Genomic DNA, 18,832 nt, shown 5'->3' on the forward strand with positions numbered 1-18,832 from the left:
TAATATTTGTGAAATTTATGGAGCAGGAAAATGGCCAGGTTACAGTGGCATGATGAGAGCACTTCCACCTCCAAACAGCCACCCTTTTCCTAATCTGCAGGGCTGGATATAGTGGGGGATCTCAGGGTGTCTTACAGTTTGGGCATGGCCTGTCAGCTGATGCCAAATAACTTCCTACAGAGGCTGGGCAGAAGCTGCAACCAGGCCAGGCTGGGAAACAGCCCTGCAGGGCGTGAAAGCAGCAGCGGGGCAGCGAGGCTGCCATGGATCCCTTCCTGCTGTGCCGGGCATGGCGTGTCCAGATGTGCAGCCAAAGCCCCCGGCTGCTGAGTCCCAGGGGAAGCATGAGGGAAATGCACCCACCTTCTCTTGTCTGCAGGGGTTCCTTCAGCTCTTGCCTCATCTGTTTGGATGGTTCCAGGGATATCTTATCTGTTGTATCTTGGATTTTCCCTGTTGGAGTACCTTAGAGAAAAATATTTCCATTTCCCACGAATGGATCCCAGAAAAGCAGGGTTCAGCCTGTGGGGTCAGCAGGGACACACTACTCACCCCTGAGATGGGAGCTGGGCTTGAGTGCAGCATCCAAGGTAGCAGCTGGAGAAGCTGGAGAAGTCTTCCCTCTAGACACATCTGTAACACAACAGCCACAGAAGCTTCTGTCACCTGGTGCCTGCCCGCTTGTCTACAATTCTTCCTTGGTGGCACACTGAGAACATACCTGCAGGAGGCTCCAAGGGCTTCAAAACTTTATTCATCCAAGCTGATGGAGAAGCCTTCCCAGCACCCTCATCTACAATGCAGCACAGATGAGAACATTTTCCAGTGTGTGCTGGGATCTCTTTCTGCCACAGGGAACTGGGCACTGCCAGGGAGTCGGGTAAGGCCATGGGAGCCAGATGGGAATAGACATGGCCAAAGCTGCCCAGGGGCCTGGGGAGCTCTGGGCTGGCTCCTGGTCACTCTCCACACTCTTTCCCTGCCCTCAGCAACATCCCTGGGAGGGGTGGCTGCAGCAGTGCAGGGACCTGGGACTCTCCCCCTCACACACAGAAGAAATCCTCCCTAAAGCATGGGGGAAAACTGCAGCAGGCAGTACCACAGCTATCCATCCTGCCCTCCCTCTGTCCCTCCTGCCCTCCTTCTGTGGGGAAACCCCCCAGATCCCAAGGGCAAACAGCCAGGCCCTCTCAGGACACACTGCAGCCTTGCTCTCCCCCTCTGTCCTTTCCCCACCATGGGCACCCCGTGCAGTCGCTGCCAGGTTTCAGGACATGTCTCCCATGGAGGGACCCCAGCAGGACTGCTCAGGACCCGAGTGCCCTGCGCCTGCTAGGGATAATTCCCCTGGGCTGTGCTGCTCTAGTCCAGGCTGTGCCCGCACTGCCAAGCAGCAGAGAGGGCAGCTCAAGCCTCAGCAGGGCTCAGGCCCAGAGGCACAGCAATTACCTCCTGTGCCTGTGCCTGGCATGGCCTCCCTTCCTGGAGCTGAGGCTGGCCATGCAACCACTGCTTCCTCCGGGAAATGCTTCTTTCTCCGCAGGCTCTCCTTTCATTTCTGGAGAATGGAAAAGAGACAGCTGGATCAGATGAAAACATTCCTGACTGGGAATGGGGAAGGGGACAATTTCAGGAGGCATCACTTGTGAAAGGAATGCATAAGGATCAGAAAACACCCAGGATTTTGGGACAACCCAAGGCTGCTTCCTTCCCCAAACAGCCCCAACATCTGATCTGCCTGGACACCAGGAAATTGCAGGGGATCTGAGGGTGGGCATGGCCTGTGGTGCATTTGGGGCTGTCTGCCAGCTGATGCCAAATGCCTTCCTGCAGAGGCTGGGCAGAAGCTGCAGCCAGACCAGGCTGGGAAACAGCCCTGCCGGGCGTGAAAGCAGCAGCGGGGCAGCGAGGCTGCCATGGATCCCTTCCTGCTGTGCCGGGCACGACGTGTCCAGATGTGCAGCCAAAGCCCCTGGCTGCTGAGTCCCAGGAGCAGCATGAGGGAAATGCACCCACCTTGTCTTCTCTGCAGACGTTCCTTCAGCATTTGCCACATGATTTCTAATGGGTCCTGGAATTTCCTGCCTGCCATGACTTTGGTCTCTCCTGTCAGAGGACCTTAAGAGAAAGTAGTTCCATTTCCCAGGAATGGACCCCACAAAAGCAGGGCTCAGCCAGAGGGGTCCGCAGGGACACACTACTCACCCCTGCCATGGGAGCTGGCCTTTTGTGCAGCATCCAAGGTAGGAGTTGGTGAGGTCGTCCCTGCAGACACGCCTGTAACACAACAGCCACAGAAGCTTCTGTCACCTGGTTCTTACCAGTCAGTCAAACATTACGCCTTGGTGGGACAGTGAGAACATACCTGCAGAATGCTCAGAGGGCTTCACAACTTCAGAGCGCCAGGCTAATGGAGAATCCTTCCCAGCATCCCAGTCTGGAAGCAAACCAAGATGAGAACTGTTTCCATTGTGTGCCAGGGCTGGCTCTGGCCCTGGGCTGGCGGCAGGGCTCCCGCTCGGGGCTGCTCCTGTGCCTTGGGCCTCTGGGCACTCAGGGCCAGCTCCGCAGCAGCTGCAGCGCCAGGGACGTTGCTGCACCAGTCCCGTTTCCCCGGGGCTCTGAACCAGCTCCAGAGGCCTGGAAGCCGAGGCGCCTCCAGCTTTGGCTGCTGCCGGGCCGGGCAAGGGCAGGCCCTGGGGGAAGAGCTGCTGCCACACAGCCCCGGCCAGGCCTGAGCCCGGCACAGCAATTACCTGCTGTGCCTGTGCCCGTGTCTGCCATCGCCTTCCTTCCTGCAGCAGGGGCTCGCACTGAAGATGGAGTGCTTCCTTCAAGAAATACCACCTTCCACTGAAGCACTATGTCCATCTCTTGACAAAGGAAGGGAGACAGCTGCATCAGATGGAGCTGTTTCCCACTTGGGTGGTGGCATCAGAGGTAATATTTGTGAAATTTATGGAGCAGGAAAATGGCCAGGTTACAGTGGCATGATGAGAGCACTTCCACCTCCAAACAGCCACCCTTTTCCTAATCTGCAGGGCTGGATATAGTGGGGGATCTCAGGGTGTCTTACAGTTTGGGCATGGCCTGTCAGCTGATGCCAAATAACTTCCGGCAGAGGCTGGGCTGTAGCTGCAGCCAGGCCTGGTTGGGAAACAGCCCTGCAGGGCGTGAAAGCAGCAGCGGGGCAGCGAGGCTGCCATGGATCCCTTCCCGCTGTGCCGGGCACTGCGTGTCCAGATGTGCAGCCAAAGCCCCCGGCTGCTGAGTCCCAGGGGAAGCATGAGGGAAATGCACCCACCTTCTCTTGTCTGCAGGGGTTCCTTCAGCTCTTGCCTCATCTGTTTGGATGGTTCCAGGGATATCTTATCTGTTGTATCTTGGATTTTCCCTGTTGGAGTACCTTAGAGAAAAATATTTCCATTTCCCACGAATGGATCCCAGAAAAGCAGGGTTCAGCCTGTGGGGTCAGCAGGGACACACTACTCACCCCTGAGATGGGAGCTGGGCTTGAGTGCAGCATCCAAGGTAGCAGCTGGAGAAGCTGGAGAAGTCTTCCCTCTAGACACATCTGTAACACAACAGCCACAGAAGCTTCTGTCACCTGGTGCCTGCCCGCTTGTCTACAATTCTTCCTTGGTGGCACACTGAGAACATACCTGCAGGAGGCTCCAAGGGCTTCAAAACTTTATTCATCCAAGCTGATGGAGAAGCCTTCCCAGCACCCTCATCTACAATGCAGCACAGATGAGAACATTTTCCAGTGTGTGCTGGGATCTCTTTCTGCCACAGGGAACTGGGCACTGCCAGGGAGTCGGGTAAGGCCATGGGAGCCAGATGGGAATAGACATGGCCAAAGCTGCCCAGGGGCCTGGGGAGCTCTGGGCTGGCTCCTGGTCACTCTCCACACTCTTTCCCTGCCCTCAGCAACATCCCTGGGAGGGGTGGCTGCAGCAGTGCAGGGACCTGGGACTCTCCCCCTCACACACAGAAGAAATCCTCCCTAAAGCATGGGGGAAAACTGCAGCAGGCAGTGCCACAGCTATCCATCCTGCCCTCCCTCTGTCCCTCCTGCCCTCCTTCTGTGGGGAAACCCCCCAGATCCCAAGGGCAAACAGCCAGGCCCTCTCAGGACACACTGCAGCCTTGCTCTCCCCCTCTGTCCTTTCCCCACCGTGGGCACCCCGTGCAGTCGCTGCCAGGTTTCAGGACATGTCTCCCATGGAGGGACCCCAGCAGGACTGCTCAGGACCCGAGTGCCCTGCGCCTGCTAGGGATAATTCCCCTGGGCTGTGCTGCTCTAGTCCAGGCTGTGCCCGCACTGCCAAGCAGCAGAGAGGGCAGCTCAAGCCTCAGCAGGGCTCAGGCCCAGAGGCACAGCAATTACCTCCTGTGCCTGTGCCTGGCATGGCCTCCCTTCCTGGAGCTGAGGCTGGCCATGCAACCACTGCTTCCTCCGGGAAATGCTTCTTTCTCCGCAGGCTCTCCTTTCATTTCTGGAGAATGGAAAAGAGACAGCTGGATCAGATGAAAACATTCCTGACTGGGAATGGGGAAGGGGACAATTTCAGGAGGCATCACTTGTGAAAGGAATGCATAAGGATCAGAAAACACCCAGGATTTTGGGACAACCCAAGGCTGCTTCCTTCCCCAAACAGCCCCAACATCTGATCTGCCTGGACACCAGGAAATTGCAGGGGATCTGAGGGTGGGCATGGCCTGTGGTGCATTTGGGGCTGTCTGCCAGCTGATGCCAAATGCCTTCCTGCAGAGGCTGGGCAGAAGCTGCAGCCAGACCAGGCTGGGAAACAGCCCTGCAGGGTGTGAAAGCAGCAGCGGGGCAGCGAGGCTGCCATGGATCCCTTCCTGCTGTGCCGGGCACGACGTGTCCAGATGTGCAGCCAAAGCCCCCGGCTGCTGAGTCCCAGGAGCAGCATGAGGGAAATGCACCCACCTTGTCTTCTCTGCAGACGTTCCTTCAGCATTTGCCACATGATTTCTAATGGGTCCTGGAATTTCCTGCCTGCCATGACTTTGGTCTCTCCTGTCAGAGGACCTTAAGAGAAAGTAGTTCCATTTCCCAGGAATGGACCCCACAAAAGCAGGGCTCAGCCTGAGGGGTCAGCAGGGACACACTACTCACCCCTGCCATGGGAGCTGGCCTTTTGTGCAGCATCCAAGGTAGGAGTTGGTGAGGTCGTCCCTGCAGACACGCCTGTAACACAACAGCCACAGAAGCTTCTGTCACCTGGTTCTTACCAGTCAGTCAAACATTACGCCTTGGTGGGACAGTGAGAACATACCTGCAGAATGCTCAGAGGGCTTCACAACTTCAGAGCGCCAGGCTAATGGAGAATCCTTCCCAGCATCCCAGTCTGGAAGCAAACCAAGATGAGAACTGTTTCCATTGTGTGCCAGGGCTGGCTCTGGCCCTGGGCTGGCGGCAGGGCTCCCGCTCGGGGCTGCTCCTGTGCCTTGGGCCTCTGGGCACTCAGGGCCAGCTCCGCAGCAGCTGCAGCGCCAGGGACGTTGCTGCAGCAGTCCCGTTTCCCCGGGACTCTGAACCAGCTCCAGAGGCCTGGAAGCCGAGGCGCCTCCAGCTTTGGCTGCTGCCGGGCCGGGCAAGGGCAGGCCCTGGGGGAAGAGCTGCTGCCACACAGCCCCGGCCAGGCCTGAGCCCGGCACAGCAATTACCTGCTGTGCCTGTGCCCGTGTCTGGCTTTGCCTTCCTTCCTGCAGCAGGGGCTCGCACCGAAGATGGAGTGCTTCCTTCAAGAAATACCACCTTCCACTGAAGCACTATGTCCATCTCTTGACAAAGGAAGGGAGACAGCTGCATCCGATGGAGCTGTTTCCCACTTGGGTGGTGGCATCAGAGGTAATATTTGTGAAATTTATGGAGCAGGAAAATGGCCAGGTTACAGTGGCATGATGAGAGCACTTCCACCTCCAAACAGCCACCCTTTTCCTAATCTGCAGGGCTGGATATAGTGGGGGATCTCAGGGTGTGTTACAGTTTGGGCATGGCCTGTCAGCTGATGCCAAATAACTTCCTACAGAGGCTGGGCAGAAGCTGCAACCAGGCCAGGCTGGGAAACAGCCCTGCAGGGCGTGAAAGCAGCAGCGGGGCAGCGAGGCTGCCATGGATCCCTTCCCGCTGTGCCGGGCACGGCGTGTCCAGATGTGCAGCCAAAGCCCCCGGCTGCTGAGTCCCAGGGGAAGCATGAGGGAAATGCACCCACCTTCTCTTGTCTGCGGGGGTTCCTTCAGCTCTTGCCTCATCTGTTTGGATGGTTCCAGGGATATCTTATCTGTTGTATCTTGGATTTTCCCTGTTGGAGTACCTTAGAGAAAAATATTTCCATTTCCCACGAATGGATCCCAGAAAAGCAGGGCTCAGCCTGTGGGGTCAGCAGGGACACACTACTCACCCCTGAGATGGGAGCTGGGCTTGAGTGCAGCATCCAAGGTAGCAGCTGGAGAAGCTGGAGAAGTCTTCCCTCTAGACACATCTGTAACACAACAGCCACAGAAGCTTCTGTCACCTGGTGCCTGCCCGCTTGTCTACAATTCTTCCTTGGTGGCACACTGAGAACATACCTGCAGGAGGCTCCAAGGGCTTCAAAACTTTATTCATCCAAGCTGATGGAGAAGCCTTCCCAGCACCCTCATCTACAATGCAGCACAGATGAGAACATTTTCCAGTGTGTGCTGGGATCTCTTTCTGCCACAGGGAACTGGGCACTGCCAGGGAGTCGGGTAAGGCCATGGGAGCCAGATGGGAATAGACATGGCCAAAGCTGCCCAGGGGCCTGGGGAGCTCTGGGCTGGCTCCTGGTCACTCTCCACACTCTTTCCCTGCCCTCAGCAACATCCCTGGGAGGGGTGGCTGCAGCAGTGCAGGGACCTGGGACTCTCCCCCTCACACACAGAAGAAATCCTCCCTAAAGCATGGGGGAAAACTGCAGCAGGCAGTGCCACAGCTATCCATCCTGCTCTCCCTCTGTCCCTCCTGCCCTCCTTCTGTGGGGAAACCCCCCAGATCCCAAGGGCAAACAGCCAGGCCCTCTCAGGACACACTGGAGCCTTGCTCTCCCCCTCTGTCCTTTCCCCACCGTGGGCACCCCGTGCAGTCACTCCCAGGTTTCAGGACATGTCTCCCATGGAGGGACCCCAGCAGGACTGCTCAGTGCCCTGAGCCTGCTCGGGATAATTCCCCTGGGCTGTGCCGCTCTAGTCCAGCCTGTGCCCGCACTGCCAAGCAGCAGAGAGGGCAGCTCAAGCCTCAGCAGGGCTCAGGCCCAGAGGCACAGCAATTACCTCCTGTGCCTGTGCCTGGCATGGCCTCCCTTCCTGGAGCTGAGGCTGGCCATGCAACCACTGCTTCCTCCGGGAAATGCTTCTTTCTCCGCAGGCTCTCCTTTCATTTCTGGAGAATGGAAAAGAGACAGCTGCATCAGATGAAAACATTCCTGACTGGGAATGGGGAAGGGGACAATTTCAGGAGGCATCACTTGTGAAAGGAATGCATAAGGATCAGAAAACACCCAGGATTTTGGGACAACCCAAGGCTGCTTCCTTCCCCAAACAGCCCCAACATCTGATCTGCCTGGACACCAGGAAATTGCAGGGCATCTGAGGGTGGGCATGGCCTGTGGTGCATTTGGGGCTGTCTGCCAGCTGATGCCAAATGCCTTCCTGCAGAGGCTGGGCACAAGCTGCAGCCAGGCCAGGCTGGGAAACAGCCCTGCAGGGCGTGAAAGCAGCAGCGGGGCAGCGAGGCTCCCATGGATCCCTTCCTGCTGTGCCGGGCACGGCGTGTCCAGATGTGCAGCCAAAGCCCCCGGCTGCTGAGTCCCAGGAGCAGCATGAGGGAAATGCACCCACCTTGTCTTCTCTGCAGACATTCCTTCAGCATTTGCCACATGATTTCTAATGGGTCCTGGAATTTCCTGCCTGCCATGTCTTTGGTCTCTCCTGTCAGAGGACCTTAAGAGAAAGTAGTTCCATTTCCCAGGAATGGACCCCACAAAAGCAGGGCTCAGCCTGAGGGGTCAGCAGGGACACACTACTCACCCCTGCCATGGGAGCTGGCCTTTTGTGCAGCATCCAAGGTAGGAGTTGGTGAGGTCGTCCCTGCAGACACGCCTGTAACACAACAGCCACAGAAGCTTCTGTCACCTGGTTCTTACCAGTCAGTCAAACATTACGCCTTGGTGGGACAGTGAGAACATACCTGCAGAATGCTCAGAGGGCTTCACAACTTCAGAGCGCCAGGCTAATGGAGAATCCTTCCCAGCATCCCAGTCTGGAAGCAAACCAAGATGAGAACTGTTTCCATTGTGTGCCAGGGCTGGCTCTGGCCCTGGGCTGGCGGCAGGGCTCCCGCTCGGGGCTGCTCCTGTGCCTTGGGCCTCTGGGCACTCAGGGCCAGCTCCGCAGCAGCTGCAGCGCCAGGGACGTTGCTGCACCAGTCCCGTTTCCCCGGGGCTCTGAACCAGCTCCAGAGGCCTGGAAGCCGAGGCGCCTCCAGCTTTGGCTGCTGCCGGGCCGGGCAAGGGCAGGCCCTGGGGGAAGAGCTGCTGCCACACAGCCCCAGCCAGGGCTGAGCCCGGCACAGCAATTACCTGCTGTGCCTGTGCCCGTGTCTGGCTTTGCCTTCCTTCCTGCAGCAGGGGCTCGCACTGAAGATGGAGTGCTTCCTTCAAGAAATACCACCTTCCACTGAAGCACTATGTCCATCTCTTGACAAAGGAAGGGAGACAGCTGCATCAGATGGAGCTGTTTCCCACTTGGGTGGCGGCATCAGAGGTAATATTTGTGAAATTTATGGAGCAGGAAAATGGCCAGGTTACAGTGGCATGATGAGAGCACTTCCACCTCCAAACAGCCACCCTTTTCTTAATCTGCAGGGCTGGATATAGTGGGGGATCTCAGGGTGTCTTACAGTTTGGGCATGGCCTGTCAGCTGATGCCAAATAACTTCCTACAGAGGCTGGGCAGGAGCTGCAACCAGGCCAGGCTGGGAAACAGCCCTGCAGGGCGTGAAAGCAGCAGCGGGGCAGCCAGGCTGCCATGGATCCCTTCCTGCTGTGTCGGGCACGGCGTGTCCAGATGTGCAGCCAAGCTGCTGACACCCAGGGGAAGCATGAGGGAAATGCACCCACCTTCTCTTGTCTGCAGGGGTTCCTTCAGCTCTTGCCTCATCTGTTTGGATGGTTCCAGGGATATCTTATCTGTTGTATCTTGGATTTTCCCTGTTGGAGTACCTTAGAGAAAAATATTTCCATTTCCCACGAATGGATCCCAGAAAAGCAGGGCTCAGCCTGTGGGGTCAGCAGGGACACACTACTCACCCCTGAGATGGGAGCTGGGCTTGAGTGCAGCATCCAAGGTAGCAGCTGGAGAAGCTGGAGAAGTCTTCCCTGTAGACACATCTGTAACACAACAGCCACAGAAGCTTCTGTCACCTGGTGCCTGCCCGCTTGTCTACAATTCTTCCTTGGTGGCACACTGAGAACATACCTGCAGGAGGCTCCAAGGGCTTCAAAACTTTATTCATCCAAGCTGATGGAGAAGCCTTCCCAGCACCCTCATCTACAATGCAGCACAGATGAGAACATTTTCCAGTGTGTGCTGGGATCTCTTTCTGCCACAGGGAACTGGGCACTGCCAGGGAGTCGGGTAAGGCCATGGGAGCCAGATGGGAATAGACATGGCCAAAGCTGCCCAGGGGCCTGGGGAGCTCTGGGCTGGCTCCTGGTCACTCTCCACACTCTTTCCCTGCCCTCAGCAACATCCCTGGGAGGGGTGGCTGCAGCAGTGCAGGGACCTGGGACTCTCCCCCTCACACACAGAAGAAATCCTCCCTAAAGCATGGGGGAAAACTGCAGCAGGCAGTGCCACAGCTATTCATCCTGCCCTCCCTCTGTCCCTCCTGCCCTCCTTCTGTGGGGAAACCCCCCAGATCCCAAGGGCAAACAGCCAGGCCCTCTCAGGACACACTGCAGCCTTGCTCTCCCCCTCTGTCCTTTCCCCACCGTGGGCACCCCGTGCAGTCACGCCCAGGTTTCAGGACATGTCTCCCATGGAGGGACCCCAGCAGGACTGCTCAGTGCCCTGAGCCTGCTCGGGATAATTCCCCTGGGCTGTGCTGCTCTAGTCCAGGCTGTGCCCGCACTGCCAAACAGCAGAGAGGGCAGCTCAAGCCTCAGCAGGGCTCAGGCCCAGAGGCACGGCAATTACCTCCTGTGCCTGTGCCTGGCATGGCCTCCCTTCCTGGAGCTGAGGCTGGCATGCAACCACTGCTTCTTCCGGGAAATGCTTCTTTCTCCGCAGGCTCTCCTTTCATTTCTGGAGAATGGAAAAGAGACAGCTGCATCAGATGAAAACATTCCTGACTGGGAATGGGGAAGGGGACAATTTCAGGAGGCATCACTTGTGAAAGGAATGCATAAGGATCAGAAAACACCCAGGATTTTGGGACAACCCAAGGCTGCTTCCTTCCCCAAACAGCCCCAACATCTGATCTGCCTGGACACCAGGAAATTGCAGGGCATCTGAGGGTGGGCATGGCCTGTGGTGCATTTGGGGCTGTCTGCCAGCTGATGCCAAATGCCTTCCTGCAGAGGCTGGGCAGAAGCTGCAGCCAGGCCAGGCTGGGAAACAGCCCTGCAGGGCGTGAAAGCAGCAGCAGGGCAGCGAGGCTGCCATGGGTCCCTTCCTGCTGTGCCGGGCACGGCGTGTCCAGATGTGCAGCCAAAGCCCCCGGCTGCTGAGTCCCAGGAGCAGCATGAGGGAAATGCACCCACCTTGTCTTCTCTGCAGACATTCCTTCAGCATTTGCCACATGATTTCTAATGGGTCCTGGAATTTCCTGCCTGCCATGTCTTTGGTCTCTCCTGTCAGAGGACCTTAAGAGAAAGTAGTTCCATTTCCCAGGAATGGACCCCACAAAAGCAGGGCTCAGCCTGAGGGGTCAGCAGGGACACACTACTCACCCCTGCCATGGGAGCTGGCCTTTTGTGCAGCATCCAAGGTAGGAGTTGGTGAGGTCGTCCCTGCAGACACGCCTGTAACACAACAGCCACAGAAGCTTCTGTCACCTGGTTCTTACCAGTCAGTCAAACATTACGCCTTGGTGGGACAGCGAGAACATACCTGCAGAATGCTCAGAGGGCTTCACAACTTCAGAGCGCCAGGCTAATGGAGAATCCTTCCCAGCATCCCAGTCTGGAAGCAAACCAAGATGAGAACTGTTTCCATTGTGTGCCAGGGCTGGCTCTGACCCTGGGCTGGCGGCAGGGCTCCCGCTCGGGGCTGCTCCTGTGCCTTGGGCCTCTGGGCACTCAGGGCCAGCTCCGCAGCAGCTGCAGCGCCAGGGACGTTGCTGCACCAGTCTCGTTTCCCTGGGGCTCTGAACCAGCTCCAGAGGCCTGGAAGCCGAGGCGCCTCCAGCTTTGGCTGCTGCCGGGCCGGGCAAGGGCAGGCCCTGGGGGAAGAGCTGCTGCCACACAGCCCCGGCCAGGCCTGAGCCCGGCACAGCAATTACCTGCTGTGCCTGTGCCCGTGTCTGGCTTTGCCTTCCTTCCTGCAGCAGGGGCTCGCACCGAAGATGGAGTGCTTCCTTCAAGAAATACCACCTTCCACTGAAGCACTATGTCCATCTCTTGACAAAGGAAGGGAGACAGCTGCATCAGATGGAGCTGTTTCCCACTTGGGTGGCGGCATCAGAGGTAATATTTGTGAAATTTATGGAGCAGGAAAATGGCCAGGTTACAGTGGCATGATGTGAGCACTTCCACCACCAAACAGCCACCCTTTTCCTAATCTGCAGGGCTGGATATAGTGGGGGATCTCAGGGTGTGTTACAGTTTGGGCATGGCCTGTCAGCTGATGCCAAATAACTTCCGGCAGAGGCTGGGCAGAAGCTGCAGCCAGGCCAGGCTGGGAAACAGCCCTGCAGGGCGTGAAAGCAGCAGCGGGGCAGCCAGGCTGCCATGGATCCCTTCCTGCTGTGCCGGGCACTGCGTGTCCAGATGTGCAGCCAAAGCCCCCGGCTGCTGACACCCAGGGGAAGCATGAGGGAAATGCACCCACCTTCTCTTGTCTGCAGGGGTTCCTTCAGCTCTTGCCTCATCTGTTTGGATGGTTCCAGGGATATCTTATCTGTTGTATCTTGGATTTTCCCTGTTGGAGTACCTTAGAGAAAAATATTTCCATTTGCCAGGAATGGATCCCAGAAAAGCAGGGTTCAGCCTGTGGGGTCAGCAGGGACACACTACTCACCCCTGAGATGGGAGCTGGGCTTGAGTGCAGCATCCAAGGTAGCAGCTGGAGAAGCTGGAGAAGTCTTCCCTGTAGACACATCTGTAACACAACAGCCACAGAAGCTTCTGTCACCTGGTGCCTGCCCGCTTGTCTACAATTCTTCCTTGGTGGCACACTGAGAACATACCTGCAGGAGGCTCCAAGGGCTTCAAAACTTTATTCATCCAAGCTGATGGAGAAGCCTTCCCAGCACCCTCATCTACAATGCAGCACAGATGAGAACATTTTCCAGTGTGTGCTGGGATCTCTTTCTGCCACAGGGAACTGGGCACTGCCAGGGAGTCGGGTAAGGCCATGGGAGCCAGATGGGAATAGACATGGCCAAAGCTGCCCAGGGGCCTGGGGAGCTCTGGGCTGGCTCCTGGTCACTCTCCACACTCTTTCCCTGCCCTCAGCAACATCCCTGGGAGGGGTGGCTGCAGCAGTGCAGGGACCTGGGACTCTCCCCCTCACACACAGAAGAAATCCTCCCTAAAGCATGGGGGAAAACTGCAGCAGGCAGTGCCACAGCTATTCATCCTGCCCTCCCTCTGTCCCTCCCGCCCTCCTTCTGTGGGGAAAGCCCCCAGATCCCAAGGGCAAACAGCCAGGCCCTCTCAGGACACACTGGAGCCTTGCTCTCCCCCTCTGTCCTTTCCCCACCGTGGGCACCCCGTGCAGTCACGCCCAGGTTTCAGGACATGTCTCCCACGGAGGGACCCCAGCAGGACTGCTCAGTACCTGAGTGCCCTGAGCCTGCTTGGGATAATACCTCTGGGCTGTGCCTGACTTGTCCAGGCTGTCCCTGCACTGCCAGGCAGCAGCGAGAGCAGCTCAAGCCTCAGCAGGGCTCACGCCCAGAGGCACAGCAATTACCTCCTGTGCCTGTGCCTGGCATCGCCTCTCTTCCTGCAGCAGAGGCTGGCATGGAATCACTGCTTCCTCTGGGAAATGCCGCCTTATGCCCAGCCTCTGCATCCACTTCTGGAGAAAGGAAGAGGGACAGCTGGATCAGGTGGGGCTGTTCCCCACTGGGGAGGTGGCGCCTTCAGGAGGGAATGATTGTCAAAGACATGGCTAAGAATCAGGAAATCCCTATAAACATTTTGGGAAGGCCAGGGCCCTCCCTTCCCCAAACTGGTGCCGTTTCTGTTCTACCCGGCGACTGGAAAATTTCAGGGGATCTCAGGCCTGTGGTGCAATTAGGCGGCCTGTCAGCTGATGCCAAATGCCTTCTTGCAGGGGCTGGGCAGAAGCTGCAGCCAGGCCAGGCTGGGAAACAGCCCTGCAAGACATCAAAGCAGCAGCAGGGCAGCGAGGCTGCCATGGATCCCTTCCCACTGTGCCAGGCATGGCGTGTCCAGATGTGCAGCCAAAGCTCCCAGATGCTGATACCCAGGGGAAGCATGAGGGAAATGCACCCACCTTCTCCTGCCTGCTGCATTTCCTTCAGCATTTGCCTCATGTTTTCGGATGGATCATGGGGTTTCTGGTGTCCTGTAGCTTGGTCCTTCCCCCTTGGAGGACCTTAGAGCAACAGAATTCCATTTCCCAGGAACAGATCCCACAAAAGTAGGGCTCAGCCTGTGGGGTCAGCAGGGACACACTACTCACCTCTGCGATGGTTGCCAGGCTTCTGTGTAGGAATCAGCAAAGGAGCTGGAGAAGTCCTCCCTGTAGACACACCTGTAACTCAACAGCCACAGAAGCTTCTGCCATCTCTGCTGATCTGCACGGGCACCACTGAGCCACAGGAGGGGTGAGGGAATCACACAGGGCGAGGGCACACACGTGCATGGTTCTGTGCTGGCACCTGCAGCGATGCCTCCCTGGCCCAGCTTTGGGATCTGAGCTGGCAGCTCTCCCAGGGGAAAGGCCTTGACCTACCCTCAGCATCTCCCAGAGCCTCAGTCCTTGACGTGGCTTGGGAAGCTGCACCACCTTCACCAGCAGGTTCAGCTGCAAAGAAAGGCAGGACAGAAGACCTGTAAATCCACCAACAGAAACACCAGCCAAACCTCACTAAAAAGTCACCACTACTTCTTGAAGTAAAATAGACTGATGCATGTTAATACCTAAGCTTGTAAGCTGTAAAACCCATTGTTATGAGAAGTAAAATATTTTATTTTAAACTGTATTATTCATGAGGTTGTTTTAAGTGAACTGAATATTTAAGGTGTGATATGCAAATTTATTTCAAAAAATAAAATATTTTAGTGCTTTTGTTATAACAGACAAAAGAAATAGAAGTAAAAGCTAATGAAACACTGTAAAGAATATATTAGAACAATAATATGATTCGTGAAAAATCGGAAAAAAATTAAGTATATAAGATACAAACCAGATTTAAGTTCCAAGAAACACTAAAAGTAACATTAAATCAGATAGGATATAACAAAAGCCGTTAGATATTTAATAAGGATCAAATTAAAATAAAGGAAAAAAGCCAAGTATAGCTGAAAGAAAGAGAAGTGTACAGACTAATTACAACTTTAGAGCTAAAATGTCAAAGAAACAAAACTATAACAATTAGAAATAAGCAGGTGCTATCCTAAATCCTGAAAAACAATTTAAAAGGCTCTTATAAATCTTATGAAGTAAATACTGAGAATGAGACGAATGACACCAGTGACTAGATCCCAAGGTGTAAGCTCTGCTACCAAGAAGATACACATCTTGGCCCTTTGGCTGCAACCCAAAGGGGCTTTGAGAGAGCTAGAGTGTTAAAACTGCAGAGGATTATTGTCACTGTATTAGTTATCCAAGCCCAAAAAGAATGAGCCATATGCACACTCCCTAGTTAGTGTAGTACGCTATAATTTTAACAAATTCAGAAGGTGCACTATGAGTAGTAAAAGACTGCAATAAAGAAAATGTGAAATACAGCAAAAAGAATAAAATGGCAAAATTTGTAAGCAATATATTAAAACTTTTTGCTCTGCAAGAGATAGAGAAGAAATAAATCCTGAGAGTAGAATAAAGCAAATTGCTCAAGAATTAGAAAACAAGAACATGAGACAGTTATAAAGACACATTTTAGCAGGCAACATAAGAAAACATGAAAAACTTATTTTACAAATATTACCAGCCTTAAACGACTATGGAGTCAAAATATATCTAAATTACAATAAGCACATGCATTGATATAAAAAAATATAATTGACAATCCAAAGAAAAGAAATTAAAGATTTAGAATAATCTACCTTATGAGAAGAGCTGTTAATTTTATACCCTGACTAGTAGTATGAAAGTGTTTTTGTCAAGTTTTATAAATACTAAACATAAAATTAGAAAATAAGTAAGCTTTGTCAAAGTGTATCCTAAAAGTACAAATTTAATAAATTAATAGAGAAAGGGAGGGATTCTGATAGATTGTATGCACAAATTCATGCTGAGACTACAGTAATCTCGCCTAATGAAAATCCTAGCTTAACAAAGGAGGGTTCAGGGCAATCAACATGCACCAGAATCCTAGCCTGAATATTCGTCCCCAGAAATGCTGATTCCAGAAGATTATTTCTCTGACCAAACCTCAGCAATGTGCATTCGATTTGCATCATCTATAAGATAAATGTGTGCCTCCTAGAATGCATATTGCATTTTCCTCTAACAAAGTGAATCTTTTACCAGTTTTGGGGAAACTCTCAGCAAGAGCAGCAGCAAGAAAGGAAAAAATACATGAATATGCAAAAAGGATAAAAACAACCATAAGAAAGCAGAAAAACTCCTGCCCTCCACACCGCCTGGAGCTTGGAAATGTACAAAAAAGACTTTGAGAGAGCTGTCTCTTCGTGATGCACAGGGGAGAGAAATGCCCCACCTGTCTCACCTGACGCTGTTAGCCTGCTTCAGGGCCAATCTGATATTTGCTTCTAGATTTTCTACGACTGAATTTTAATTATGGAATAAATTCTCCGTATTAATCAAAAAAAGCTAATTCATTTAAAACATCCGGGACTCCTGGAACCCTCATCAGGCACCCCAAAATATCCCTTTGTGCCTCTTCAGGTCCAGGCCCAGATGATCCCACAGAAGGAAATGTGCCCTCAGCCCAGGGATGCTCAGCATGGGCTCCCCCATCCCCTCGGGGCCCCACCGCTGGGCACAGCAGCCCCTGCCTGGCTCCCGCCTGCCCACACCATGGCCATCCACGGCTGCTCCTGGGCATGGAGCTCAGCCACTGCTGGTGCCGGGTGGGCTTTGCTGGTGCTACCACCCGGACATAACTGTGAAAACTCCAACTCTCTATTTGAATATAAAATGTGGGCCACGCCCTGCCCTGCCAGGCAAGGGCTGCCCACCTTCAGTCCTGGCCGGGGAACAGGACCAGGGGGCTCAGGGGCAGAGGTTCTCGTTGAGGAGCGGTGGGTTTTGGGATGGCCTCGTGACACTGCTGCAGCCATGGCAGGGCAGATAGGGGCAGAAGTGGAGAGCTGAGGTCATGGCTCAAATTCTCGCTGCCTGCGTTATTAGGCTGGTCTTCTGGAGATGGAGAGGAGCACCTGTGAAGAGAGGAGGTGTATGAGGCCCCAGCTGCCAGTGGCACACAGGGACCCTCCTGCATAGCAGGGCCCAGAGCTGATTTGGGAAGTGCTGTGCTGCCCCATTTCTTCAGCCCCACTAGCTGCCCACACCCACAGTGGCACTGGGCCGCCCCCAGAAAACTGTCGAATCTGGGCTGTGGCTGCAGGGCACAGCTGCTCTACAGCACAGGTGGACTGCCTTGGGGGTAGGACTGCCCTGAGGGTAGGGACAAGGAACGGGGTGAGGTCTTCTCTATGTTTTCCAAAGGTGATTATTCTACAGACCATCAGGGCCAGACCAACACTGCATTAAAGGCATACACCAACTTACAAACTTGGCAGGGTCCCAGGGGAGGATCCAATCTTTAGCCAATTGGGAGAAACTGAGGGTGGAACACCAGGTGGGGAATACAAGGTTGAAACCAATTGGGGATTACAGGGGAGGGGAAGAACTTAAACAAACCAATGGGGTTCCGAAGGATACAAAATTGATAGGAAAATTTCTAGAGCAAGGGGCAGGCTTGGAGAGGGACTGACATGCAATGGGAGGAGGAACAGTGAACAAAAGGGCAGGTCTTTGGGGAGATGGACAAGTGGGGCAAAACCAACACATGGGGTAAAGGAGCAACCCATTGGTAATAAAATATGCTATAACAATAGAAAATAAGGGGAGGGGTATAAAACTGACTGCTAGGACCGAATTACAATCAAAGACATGAACTGCAGTGCTGAAGCTCTGAGTTGAGGTTCAGTTGAGCACTTCCAAATAATTTCCTGGCAGAAACAGATAGCCAAACTTGCCCTTATCACATGCAAACAGAGGGTTCCCCAACAGCAACCCATTCTGAGGCTCTTCTGGGAATGGGAAACACGTGTTGTGGGGTCGGCCGCATCTGTGGGAGCGATGGGGAGCGTGAGCCCGTGCTGTGCTGCACTGCTGAGCTGGCAGCACAATGGATACGGGCAGGACATTCTCTGTTTCCCCCAGAGCTGGGGCCTGCAGGCACCTTGCCGGCCCTTGGCACAGGCTGTGCCAGCCAACAAAGCCCAGCAGGCCGGGAGGAGAGCCCGGGGGCAGCGCAGCTGCTTGGGCAGTGGCTGCTGCCAGGGACACGGGCCAAAGCCATCCCTGAGCAGCCACTGCCAGCCCTGGCCCTCCCTAACAAATTCTAGGTTACATCTGTGAATTGCATGCTACACTTTCCTTCATGTTTTTCCCAATACCAGGAAGTTTCTATATATAGTAATGCCCTTGAGAATCTCTAATTATTTTCAGTTGGGTTTGGTTTTTTTTTGTTTTTTTTTTTTGGGGTTTTTTTTTTTTGTTTTTTGGTTTTTTTTTAATTGAGACAGATGAAACAGTCTTATTGGTTTTAGTTTTGGCAGGTCTGTTTTTTTTCTTTGCATGATGGTTTACTTATTATCTATATTTAAGCTTGTTTTTATTTATGGGTTTTTTGTTCCCCAAGCAATTATTTTGACAGTCTTTTGTTCACTTCTTACTTAATGTTCCATAGATGAATAGTTTGGACTCTCTTTTTATAGGAATATAAATATCTGAGAAAGCTCTATTTTTAATTTTGATAACCTTCTCTCTCCCCGCTCCTAGCCTTCACAATGATCGTTTTTGAAACATCACTGAGGATAGGTAGAGTTATTTGGGAAATAACCAATAGGCTTGGCTTAACCTGGGTATTGGATTATTATTTTCAGTGCTATAAACCTACATTGCTTCAAGGTTCACACCATGGTCCTGATTTGTGGCTCACTGCATGGATGACTGTCTGAATTAAAACAATGTTTGTGAGGCAGCTGAAGAGCTTAGACCTCAGAGATTAAAATTCCTGGGAGGAGGAGGTGGAGGAAGAAAGGATAAAATCCTGATTCAAAGGGTTTTTCTCACTTTTAGCATGCCAGAAGTATGATAGACTACACCTGTCTTCAAATGTCATTTACTTACAGAACAACTCTCTACAGTGTCAGACTCCAGGAGAAAT

At 53.8% G+C, this 18,832-nt stretch overlaps 1 protein-coding gene across 1 annotated transcript in view; it reads right to left on the reverse strand.

Annotated features, from left to right (window-relative positions):
• Window positions 1-68: 68 nt before the first annotated feature.
• The window catches only part of LOC135292032 (uncharacterized), a 37,135-nt gene continuing 18,371 nt past the window's right edge, over window positions 69-18,832 (reverse strand). The window contains exons 2-32 of the mRNA XM_064406278.1: window positions 13,927-13,998; window positions 13,738-13,839; window positions 13,189-13,296; window positions 12,461-12,532; window positions 12,292-12,372; window positions 12,103-12,204; window positions 11,555-11,671; window positions 11,164-11,235; window positions 11,004-11,075; window positions 10,815-10,916; window positions 10,249-10,356; window positions 9,529-9,600; window positions 9,360-9,440; window positions 9,171-9,272; window positions 8,631-8,747; window positions 8,240-8,311; window positions 8,080-8,151; window positions 7,891-7,992; window positions 5,698-5,814; window positions 5,307-5,378; window positions 5,147-5,218; window positions 3,305-3,406; window positions 2,757-2,873; window positions 2,366-2,437; window positions 2,206-2,277; window positions 2,017-2,118; window positions 1,450-1,558; window positions 722-793; window positions 553-633; window positions 364-465; window positions 69-102 (exon numbers count right to left, since the gene is read on the reverse strand). Of these exons, the coding sequence (XP_064262348.1) occupies window positions 790-793; window positions 1,450-1,558; window positions 2,017-2,118; window positions 2,206-2,277; window positions 2,366-2,437; window positions 2,757-2,873; window positions 3,305-3,406; window positions 5,147-5,218; window positions 5,307-5,378; window positions 5,698-5,814; window positions 7,891-7,992; window positions 8,080-8,151; window positions 8,240-8,311; window positions 8,631-8,747; window positions 9,171-9,272; window positions 9,360-9,440; window positions 9,529-9,600; window positions 10,249-10,356; window positions 10,815-10,916; window positions 11,004-11,075; window positions 11,164-11,235; window positions 11,555-11,671; window positions 12,103-12,204; window positions 12,292-12,372; window positions 12,461-12,532; window positions 13,189-13,296; window positions 13,738-13,777 (2,331 nt within the window). The 5' untranslated portion in view covers window positions 13,778-13,839; window positions 13,927-13,998 and the 3' untranslated portion in view covers window positions 69-102; window positions 364-465; window positions 553-633; window positions 722-789. The remainder of the gene's footprint in view (window positions 103-363; window positions 466-552; window positions 634-721; window positions 794-1,449; window positions 1,559-2,016; window positions 2,119-2,205; window positions 2,278-2,365; window positions 2,438-2,756; window positions 2,874-3,304; window positions 3,407-5,146; window positions 5,219-5,306; window positions 5,379-5,697; window positions 5,815-7,890; window positions 7,993-8,079; window positions 8,152-8,239; window positions 8,312-8,630; window positions 8,748-9,170; window positions 9,273-9,359; window positions 9,441-9,528; window positions 9,601-10,248; window positions 10,357-10,814; window positions 10,917-11,003; window positions 11,076-11,163; window positions 11,236-11,554; window positions 11,672-12,102; window positions 12,205-12,291; window positions 12,373-12,460; window positions 12,533-13,188; window positions 13,297-13,737; window positions 13,840-13,926; window positions 13,999-18,832) is intronic.

The sequence above is a fragment of the Passer domesticus genome, unplaced genomic scaffold (genome assembly GCF_036417665.1).
Source record: "Passer domesticus isolate bPasDom1 unplaced genomic scaffold, bPasDom1.hap1 HAP1_SCAFFOLD_184, whole genome shotgun sequence".
Lineage (NCBI taxonomy): Eukaryota > Metazoa > Chordata > Aves > Passeriformes > Passeridae > Passer > Passer domesticus.